This window comes from Austrofundulus limnaeus, unplaced genomic scaffold, assembly GCF_001266775.1.
Source record: "Austrofundulus limnaeus strain Quisiro unplaced genomic scaffold, Austrofundulus_limnaeus-1.0 Scaffold310, whole genome shotgun sequence".
Lineage (NCBI taxonomy): Eukaryota > Metazoa > Chordata > Actinopteri > Cyprinodontiformes > Rivulidae > Austrofundulus > Austrofundulus limnaeus.
Genome location: NW_013952712.1, coordinates 244,302 through 254,452, shown reverse-complemented (window position 1 = coordinate 254,452; position 10,151 = coordinate 244,302). Strand labels below are relative to the sequence as shown.

Here is a 10,151-nt window from a genome sequence, read left to right as displayed (position 1 = left end):
TGTGTGTGTGTGTGTGTGTGTGTGTGTGTGTGTGTGTGTTCACTCTCTTATTTAATGCCAACATGCCAAACTAAGTTGATGAGTGTGGGAAAAGACGAGAAATGATTTCCATCAGCATGTTGTCGCTGTGAGCATGTTGGCATGTTGACGTTAGTGTTCATCTGGCATGGGTGGTCATTTAGAGTCAGTACAACTTGTTCTTTTCTTACCTTTCAGGAGTTGTATACACACTGGGAGATTTAGAGTAGCTCAAACTTGTCTGAGTATCATCTGACCAGCTGTGAGAGTGACAGTTTTGTTTTACTTTTTATGCAAAACTGATGAGAATCCGTTTGAAACCAGAAAATGCTTATGRCCATTTCATACCTGCTGTTCTTGTATGATGGTGAGGTGAAGACAGATGGACTGGTGACACTGGTGTACTCGTAACTACAAGAAGACAACCACAGAGTGAAAGTCATATTTGGTCTTATTCATTGTGTGTTATTACATATCAGGCCTTGCTTTGCTTGGCTTCTTACCTGGTGTCTGGTCGTGAGTACGAGTAGGTCTTATTGTAGCTGTTGCTGAGTGAACAAACATAGAAATAATTTGAGAGAACAGAAAAACCACACAACTACAGTTCCTGRCTATAAATATTAGCTGAAGCTGTTACCTGTAGGAGCTGGTGCGGGTGGATGGAGTATCATCAGTGTATGAGCTGTAACTGAGCATTAAAGAGGAAAATTATTACACTATGGTGATTGAGTTTACTTCAGTTTATTTTGTTTTATAAATATGGTTCTGAAACTTTCATTTGGGGGTACTGATTGCATAAATCACAAAGCTCTAAATCAATGAAAGAGACTAGCTAATTATTTTCTCAGATCAGTTCTTAAGATATTTATATTCTCTCAAAAGCTCAAAACAAAAGGTCAATTTTCTTGGGAAAAAATGACCAAAACCTCTAATTAAGTTGTAAAAACACAGATAGTCAAAAAAAATCCATTCACCTAAATTGTTTGGTAAAATGATTAAAAACTCAAAAACAACAAACAATATATTACAATATTCCTGCAGGGTGTTCTCAAGCTGCATGGAAGGTACTACAGGTAGCTGCTGCTGCTATTTGTTTTTGCAAATAACCACACACTAAAAAATAACGTGTAAGATTTACTAGATAAAATCTTCCTAACAATTTTCATTAGAATAAAATATTGTTGCAATATTTTATTTACTTTACTTAATTTATTTACATAAAAATTACATAATTTGAAATTAATTGAATAATAATTACTCAGTAAATTCATTACATTTACTTAATACTGACAAGTATAAGTAAAGTTTAAGTAAGGTATAAAGTAAAAATTATAAGTAAAATTTACTTGAAAAGTGCTAGTGCAAGTTGTTACGAGGCTTTTATCTAATAATGTAAAAGTTTTTTCACAGAACCACACTTCAAAACATTTTCTTTGACACTGAGGATTTTAAACATGCGTGTTTATGATTGACAAGAAAGATGTAGTTAAAATCTATTGTTGATTATTAGCAATTGATTGGCAATTATAAGTTTTTAAGTGACTGATCCTTTATTTCAGAATCAAATAAACCAGAACTTTGATTTTGTTATCTCATCAAATGAGAATAAATCAGAAAATTATGCGATTTGTTCAATCAGTTTTCAAAGTTTACGTGATTACCTCAGATTTGTTTGAAACACGATCAATTCTGAAATCACCATTAGGAGGCATTTTTCTATTTACATACTTGGAAAAAATATCCACTAGGTCCTTCACGGAGCTATTAGGAGCTGAACGGGGCCTGTGTATGTTAGTTACACCAACACGCTCATTAGAGGCCAAACCTAACTTGAGAGCAATAAACTGAAACCAGAGGAAGACTTGTTCACATCTTATTCTGAACCACTTTAAAGGTTTTTTATTGATTTTACCTGCTGGTGCGTAATGAGGTTGGTGTTGACAGAGTCGGGCTGTCACTTCTGAATAACACAAAATAAAATATTAAAATTTGAGCCTAAAAATATAGAAAAGAACGATGAAGACTTTTTAAATCTCTCACCTTTTGCTGGTTTCCACTATGGTGATGTCTTTCTTTGTGCTGCTTGTGTTACAGAGACAATATATTACTAAAAAAGAACTAATTTCCTTTTTTTTTAAATGAGTTATTATTTGTTTAGAGAGCTCACCTTATGGGCGAAGATGTGATGGCTTTAGGCAGCAGGGAGTCGTACAGCTGATCCTCAGCCCTGTATAACATAAATTATATTTCAAACGTGCGATCGTTAAAGCTGCAATTCAACTATTTTGATGAAAAGAAATGAAACGAAAATTGAGTTTTCTCTTACACAAAGGAAGTCTTTGATGTTTTTGTGTCTCTAAAGTATAATAAAAAAGAAAATCACTTATTAAAATGATTATATTTTTCTTTTTTTCTGAGCCGTACGCAGAGTCTGGATGAACGTACATGTTAGAGGAGCTTTTCACTGTCCAAGTCTCAGTACTGGTCATCGATGTTTTGCTGTGGAAAGTGATTAATCAATGCATTATACATGGAATGAACATTAATAAATTCTTATGCTGATTTTTAGAATGCTTTATTAAATTGTCAAATATTACCCTGTTATGTAGTATTTTTTAAGTTTAAACTGTCTGATAAATGTTTATTAAGTATTTGTTAAAGCTATAATAAACAAAATAAAGGATCATTACATGTTTGAGGAAGACTCTTTGAAGGAGCTGCGAGTGTAATCGTCATCACTGTCAGAAAAAAGAAGAGTTTGTAGATTTTCTTTTATTGCTGGTATAGCCACTCATAGCTTTACAAATGGCTACAAAACAATTTAACAATTGCAGTCTTTTATCTGAATACTGTATAAAAATACCTGTCACTTCATTAAAATAAATGCAGTGTGATCTAACGGGATGAAACTTACTCATCATTAAAGCTGCTTTTTATCGTCACAGTCTCAGTAGAGGTGAGTGTTGATTTGCTGCAAAAAGAAGAAGACATAAAACATGTTTAGACTTTTTWAAAAAGGGTTATTATGTGTGAGAAAAGATGGTAAAGATGTCATTTTTATAGGTGGTCTTTACCTGTTTGGAGCATCATTTTTGATAGACGTGGGAATGAGTGAGTCATAGAGTTTGTTCTCAGCACTACAAGGGAAAAACATTTTCTCAGTCAGTTCGATGACCAAAAATTACTAAATCAACATCAACCCAAAAACAGGATGTAGCAAAAGCTGAAAAGTGTTTGTTCTCAGCTACACGTGATCCTTGCACACTTTTGTACTGACATAATTTGAGGCTTTAATAAATGTAAGGCTCAAAAGGCGTCACAGGTAATTTCTCAGCAGGTTGATTACGGTGGAAAACACAGTTTTTTGACCTTTGTCGTTGTCTTTTTGTTTTGATTAGCTATGTTTTTTGATTATTGCGTTGCGGCAATCATGTAAACCTTTTGACTCCTCTGTTAACGTTGTAAGTCTGCAACGTTAAGTTTCACATGTTGTTGGAGAGCGCAACATCAAATACTGTAAATGCTCTCTGTGATCAATTAATTCTTCATTCATTGGATCCAGGACAACAACGCATCAACTAAGTGCCAGTCAGCAGCCCCTCAGTGGCTTAGGTTCATTTTATTTATTTATTTTTTAAGAACAAGTCACAACGCACGACCTCATCAAATACCTGCATTTTATTTATTTATTCCTAATTATTTTCAAACGTTCATGGATAGGTGGATGAGCAGATTTTCATAATTTTATGAGATGTCACACTAAAGGTTTGTGTTGTGAACAACTCTCAGCTACTACCACATAAGTTCATTATTTGTAAAACTGACTGCGTTGTAGCTGGTATTTTGTTAATATCAGCTAGCTGATATTGATTGACTCTAAAAGTGAATCAGTAGATGTGCAGCCCATAATTACTTTAAGAAAGATTCATTAAAATCTGCTTAGTGGTTCATATACTTTGCTAACAGACAGACATACACAAACACATTTACAGACAAATGCAAAACCATTAYCACCCGCTACCAAAATAAAATTAAATAAAATTTGTAAATTGTTGTCCTGGCTGTATGCAGCAAAGAAAGCCGCTGAGACAGCAGGCTTACTGAGCGCTCACACATCCTGTCACACACCTACAGACCATCTGGGCATTGAATTGACTTATTCTACCAAAATATATATATAAATAAATAAAATGAGACAAAAAAATGTTATATAAGTGCTAAGACAAGCAACTATATTTTTATGATGCAGAAACACTTTGGTACATTATCACTGACATGTAATAGTGTTCAGAGGCTCAGAACAACAGCAGATATAGTGGAACTTACTCAGCATCAGAGCTACTTTTCACCTTCACAGTCTCGATTGTGGTGACAGTCGTTTTTCTGCAAAGAGGAAAGCACGGCATGTGTATGATGAGTTTATGCTCATTTTTACAATACCCATATTGTTTTTAAAAGTAAGTTAAATGTTACCTGTTTGTAGTTGAGAAATCATCCTTGGAAGGTGACTGGATGAGAGTGTCAAACAGTTTATCCTCCGCGCTGCACAGAAACACARGTTAAACAACCAGATCCGCTGCAGTTTACAGGTACAGGCTGAACGACTGAGAGATAAAGCTAGAGAGGCCAGACTGAGATGGCTGGGACACGTCCAGAGGAGGGACAGTTACGACTGCAGCCCTCTCCAATTCCATCATAAAATCTGCTGACGAYACCACAGTGATTGATCTCATCAACAACAATGATGAGAGCCTACAGAGAGGAGCTAAAGCACCTGGTTGCCTGGTGCACTGACAGCAAAACCAGTAAAACCAATGAGCTCATTGTGGACTTGAGGGTGTAAGGAAGCAGGCACATTCATATACAGGTGCTGGTCATAAAATTAGAATATCATGAAAAAGTAGATTTATTTCAGTAATTCCATTTAAAAAGTGAAACTTGTATATTATATTCATACATTACATACAAACTCATATATTTCAAATGTTTATTTCATTTAATTTTGATGATTACAAATGACAACAAATGAAAATCTCAAATTCAGCATATCAGAAAATTAGAATATTACTGAAGACCAATAAAAACAAAGGATTTATAGAAATGTTGGCCAACTGAAAAGTATGAACATGAAAAGTATGAGCATGTACAGCACTCAGTATTTAGTTGGGGCTCCTTTGGCCTGTATTACTGCAGCAATGCGGCGTGGCATGGAGTCGATCAGTCTGTGGCACTGCTCAGGTGTTATGATAGCCCAGGTTGCTCTAATAGTGGCTTTTAGCTCTTCTGAATTGTTGGGTCTGGTGTATTGCATCTTCTTCTTCACAATACCCCATAGATTTTCTATGGGGTTAAGGTCAGGAGAGTTTGCTGGCCAATTAAGAACAGGGATACCATGGTCCTTCAACCAGGTACTGGTAGCTTTGGCACTGTGTGCAGGTGCCAAGTCCTGTTGGAAAATGAAATCTGCATCTCCAAAAAGTTGGTCAGCAGCAGGAAGCATGAAGTGCTCTAAAACTTCCTGGTATGTGGCTGCGTTGACCCTGGACCTCAGAAAACACAATGGACCAACACCAGCAGATGACATGGCACCCCAAACCATCACTGACTGTGGAAACTTTACACTGGACTTCAAGCAACGTGGATGAAGTGCCTCTCTTCTTTTCCTCCAGACTCTGGGACCTTGATTTCCAAAGGAAATGCAAAATTTACTTTCATCAGAGAACATGACTTTGGACCATTCACCAGCAGTCCAATCCTGTTTCTCTGTAGCCCAGGCAAGACGCTTCTGACGCTGTCTGTGGTTCAAGAGTGGCTTGACACAAGGAATGCGACAGCAGAAACCCATGTCTTTCATACGTCTGTGTGTGGTGGTTCTTGAAGCACTCACTCCAGCTGCAGTCCACTCTTTGTGAATCTCCCCCACATTTTTGAATGGGTTTTGTTTCACAATCCTCTCCAGGGTGCAGTTATCTCTCTTGCTTGTACATTTTTTTCGACCACATCTTTTCCTTCCCTTCACCTCTCTATTAATGTGCTTGGACACAGAGCTCTGTGAACAGCCAGCCTCTTTAGCGATGACCTTTTGTGTCTTGCCCTCCTTGTGCAAGGTGTCGATGGTCATCTTTTGGACAACTGTCAAGTCAGCAGTCTTCCCCATGATTGTGTAGCCCATAGAACTAGACTGAAAGACCATTTAAAGGCCTTTGCAGGTGGTTTGAGTTAATTAGCTGATTAGAGTGTGGTACCAGGTGCCATCCATTTTGAACCTTTTCACAAGATTCTAATTTTCTGATATGCTGAATTTGAGATTTTCATTTGTTGTCATTTGTAATCATCAAAATTAAACGAAATAAACATTTGAAATATATGAGTTTGAATGTAATGTATGAATATAATATACAAGTTTCACTTTTTAAATGGAATTACTGAAATAAATCTACTTTTTCATGATATTCTAATTTTATGACCAGCACCTGTACAGTACTGTATTACCTATCCTTACCTGTATATCATGGTCATAGCTCAGCATGCAATAACATATTCTGCACATGTGTTTTGATGCCAAAATGCATTTTGCTGCCTTGTACTTGTACATGTGTAATGACAATAAAGTTTAATCTAATCCAATCTAAAATTCTATATCGATGAAAGGATTTTAGATGTACTGCCGCCAGGAAAAAGACAAAAAGTAAGACCAAAGAGGAGATAAATGGATGACTCGCTGTGGCGAYGACCCCTGAAGAGGGAACAGCCGAAAGAAGAATAAAGAAGGAAGACATATTACTCATTGGTGGAGGTGACAGTTTTCTCAGTCACTTTCGTTGTTCTGGTAGGTGAGTATGCTGTGTACTGGGCACTGGGTGTAAAAAGAGCAAAGACAGTGAGGAAAGTAGCTTTAACTTATAGGTGCAGATATTTTAGAGCTATTTAATGATTGCTCTCTCAGATTTGTAATAAATCCCGCTATACTGTAAAGACAAAAAAGTTATTTTTTTGGACAAACTTCAAGTCCTTTTATAAGAAAAAAATGTATACATAGGTTGATTTACAATATAGAAATAATGTTTTACACTAAAATCTGTCTTCCTGGTTTAAGACCCTGAAGAGATAATTGAGGGGGTACAGCACATAAGCAGATATTAAACAGCTTTTAATTGAGCTGAAGTTAATGGGACCCATGTACGAGGATTTACTTTAACCAATAATTATGAATTAGCTTAAAGCATGAAAAAAATGACAATTATTATTAATCTGTATAGTTTGAGTACAATTATAGAATCTTACTCTTTGCTTGAAGATTTGACACGCTCAGTGAATGCAGTGGGAGATTTAATCTCAGGCGATCTTTGAAGAATAAAAATAAAAACATAAATTTAAACAAGGTATTCCAGTGATGTAAACTCAGACTGGATAAAGTGCGTAAACTGATCTGTACTTGATAATCTGGCTGCTGCTGCTGCTGGTGGTAGTCTCAGATGTAACTCCATTCTTGGTCACAGTAGTGGTTGTAATGCTAAACAAACAAACAAACAAACAAACAAACAAACAAACAAACAAACAAACAAACAAACAAACAAACAAACAAACAGAAAAAATGATTCAAAAGAATTGCTCTTTATGTTTTTAGTTTGCTGCACATTTTTGGTTGCACACCTTGTCTTTGGCTGCTCTTTGACTGTAGTCGTGACCCTGTGGAAGCATTAAAACAACATATCTGTCCATCAAATCGTTTGTTTTCCAGTTAATTATTTCACATTTTGTTATAATGGAGCTGCACATACGAGCTGGGAGTGTCCGTCTTCACAGTTGAGTATCTATAAGAACAAACAAGCAGATTGTTCTGATCACTTTCTCAACAAAACAAAACAAAACAAGATTTTTATACAATAAAACTATTGGTGTTTAAAAAACATACTTTTTCTGGTAGGTGGGTGAAGGCTTGGTTGAAGAAACAGAACTGCCAGAACAAGAGAAATACAGCTAAAACATGACATCTTTAGTTGCATTGACTCCAAATGTCAGTCGCTTATAGTTTTAAATAAGATGACATCTTTTTGAAAGTTTCATTAAAATCCTTCCTCTGGTTCCTGAGATATTTTACTGACAGGCAGACTGGGTCGACCCCCAACAATTAATGCTAAAGCTTAAAGCAAATATCTTCCACAATGAGGCACGCTTGGAGTAGGTGTCGTGAATGACTCTTAGCTACAACCGCACCCAATTATAGCACAACATCTGTACAACTGACAGAATTATAGTCGTTTAAATGTTTTGTGGGGTGAGCTGGCTTTGGTGGCCACCTTGAAGGGAATTAACTCTGAAAGTGAATCACTTGTAGATGTACATGCAGAGATTCCTTTCTTTAAGTTTTATTTAAAGTAACTAAGTGTTTTAAGTTATTGTGCTAACAGACATACACAGAAACAAAGTTCTTCAGCAKAATAATACATTAAATGTTCAAACCTCTTTGGATCATCTAGACCTCCTCCAAACCTGCAATGACAGAAAGTCAGAAGGTATGGATTTAGTTAATTTACATATATTTTATTTAATATGAATCTGAGAAATATACCAATAAATAAGAGCTTTACTTTTTGGAAAGAGACAGAACGGATGAGGCTTTGGTTGAAGTGGTGCTGGTTTTCCCTGGCTCATTTTCCAAAGAGCTGCGTGAGGAAAACAAAAGAAGCATGCCATGCTCAAAAAGGTTTATTTCTTAAATACCTTTCAATGTCTTTCTGGTTTGTTTTTCATTCTTTTTACYTCACAGAAGTCTCATCAGCTCTAGTTCGACCCAAAACGCTCCGGCCAAAGTTGGGGTCTTCACTGGGAGAGAAGACAAAAGGACAATGATCACMTCTGTTCATTCAGGCGGCGATGAGTCAATGTGACGCGTGAAAAGGAATGTAACAAGGTGTGCTGAGTACAAGCTGCACCTGTCTGTTCGGTCATTGTGTGTGTGTTTGAGAGGGCATTCCCTACTATGTGGAGACAATTTTTGGCATACACATCTACTTGTGGGGACCAACTGGTACTTATGGGAATCTAAGCCTTATCCCAATGGAGGGATAAGTCATTGTTGGCTTGGGGGTTAGGTTTAGAGTACAGGGGCAGGGTTAGGCTGTAGGAATCAATAGAAGTCAATGCAATGTCCCCATAAAGATACTGTAGCTGTACTAGACTGTGCATGCATGTGTGTGTGTCTGAGTCTGTTGGAGTGTCACTCACTCGACTGCTTCATCCTCATCGTCTGGTTTCTTGATCCAGCTGTTGTCTTGCAGAAGACCTGCCTTGCCTGCAACACCAGAGCAGACAAACAAGGGGAAACTAATTACACATTCACTAAATAAACACGTTTTGTGCACGAGTTAAAGCTCAAACTGTTTAGACCAAGTCTGTCAAACTCCTTTTCACCGAGGGCCACAGTGGCCCTCAAAGGTTAATTATCTTCAACCTTTCCGTGTTTCATTTCAACTAAGCACAAAACGCCRCATTCTTTGTCTCATTGCTACGGCTGAGCAGATACCAGAGCTCTATGTGGTACATCCTACATAGAAACAGCATTTTAAATTTTTGTTGGTAAAATAACAGACGTTCATTAATAGGAGATTTATTTTTTCAAATACAGAAGATGTAGTTTAACGTTAATGCTAGCTTTAAAGCAGCATACATTTATTTTAAAGACATTAATACATATTTGATGCYCTTATGGGCCACAGGAGGGTCTTGAGTTTGACACATGTGGTTTAGACCCTTTTRATTTGATGGTTTTGTCATTTATGTATACATTAATTGTATGTCTTTGCCTCCGTGAGTTTTTTTTATTCACTGGAATCTTGACGAATGTTTGACTTGATTTTTACATTTTATTTTGCCTTGATYTGTTTGATAAAACAATTTAAATAAATTCGCTAAATACAGATAGTCAGAAGACTAAGTTTGTCGGTTTCTCCAACAAAGAAAGCTCAATTAAAAAAATTTTTTTAGTTATTTTTGTGCTTACCTGAWGAGTACCGGCTCATTTTGGATTTTCACCTGACAAAACAAGAACACACGTTAGACACTAGATGTCACTGCAGACTGATAGTTGAAGCTGCACTCACTGAACTTGTTTAAATCTTTTTTCTTGTAAC

The 10,151-nt window shown here is 36.5% G+C and overlaps 1 protein-coding gene across 3 annotated transcripts in view; it reads right to left on the bottom strand.

Moving 5' to 3' along the window:
- scel (sciellin) overlaps positions 1-10,151 on the bottom strand; it is an 18,121-nt gene that overhangs the window by 6,574 nt on the left and 1,396 nt on the right. The window contains exons 2-26 of one of the 3 annotated variants that reach the window (XM_014021894.1): positions 10,022-10,053; positions 9,247-9,313; positions 8,782-8,844; positions 8,610-8,684; positions 8,482-8,511; positions 7,934-7,975; positions 7,800-7,832; positions 7,672-7,707; positions 7,454-7,531; positions 7,303-7,362; positions 6,803-6,874; positions 4,492-4,560; positions 4,345-4,401; positions 3,093-3,155; positions 2,933-2,989; positions 2,709-2,756; positions 2,464-2,517; positions 2,345-2,374; positions 2,186-2,245; positions 2,059-2,097; positions 1,931-1,978; positions 656-700; positions 522-566; positions 367-429; positions 210-278 (exon numbers count right to left, since the gene is read on the bottom strand). In XM_014021894.1, the coding sequence (XP_013877348.1) occupies positions 210-278; positions 367-429; positions 522-566; positions 656-700; positions 1,931-1,978; positions 2,059-2,097; positions 2,186-2,245; positions 2,345-2,374; positions 2,464-2,517; positions 2,709-2,756; positions 2,933-2,989; positions 3,093-3,155; positions 4,345-4,401; positions 4,492-4,560; positions 6,803-6,874; positions 7,303-7,362; positions 7,454-7,531; positions 7,672-7,707; positions 7,800-7,832; positions 7,934-7,975; positions 8,482-8,511; positions 8,610-8,684; positions 8,782-8,844; positions 9,247-9,313; positions 10,022-10,040 (1,322 nt within the window). In that variant the 5' untranslated portion in view covers positions 10,041-10,053. Of the gene's footprint in view, positions 1-209; positions 279-366; positions 430-521; positions 567-655; positions 707-1,930; positions 1,979-2,058; positions 2,098-2,185; positions 2,246-2,344; positions 2,375-2,463; positions 2,518-2,708; positions 2,757-2,932; positions 2,990-3,092; positions 3,156-4,344; positions 4,402-4,491; positions 4,561-6,802; positions 6,875-7,302; positions 7,363-7,453; positions 7,532-7,671; positions 7,708-7,799; positions 7,833-7,933; positions 7,976-8,481; positions 8,512-8,609; positions 8,685-8,781; positions 8,845-9,246; positions 9,314-10,021; positions 10,054-10,151 lie in introns of all 3 variants that reach the window. The other 2 variants (XM_014021893.1, XM_014021895.1) reach the window with 2 other exon arrangements.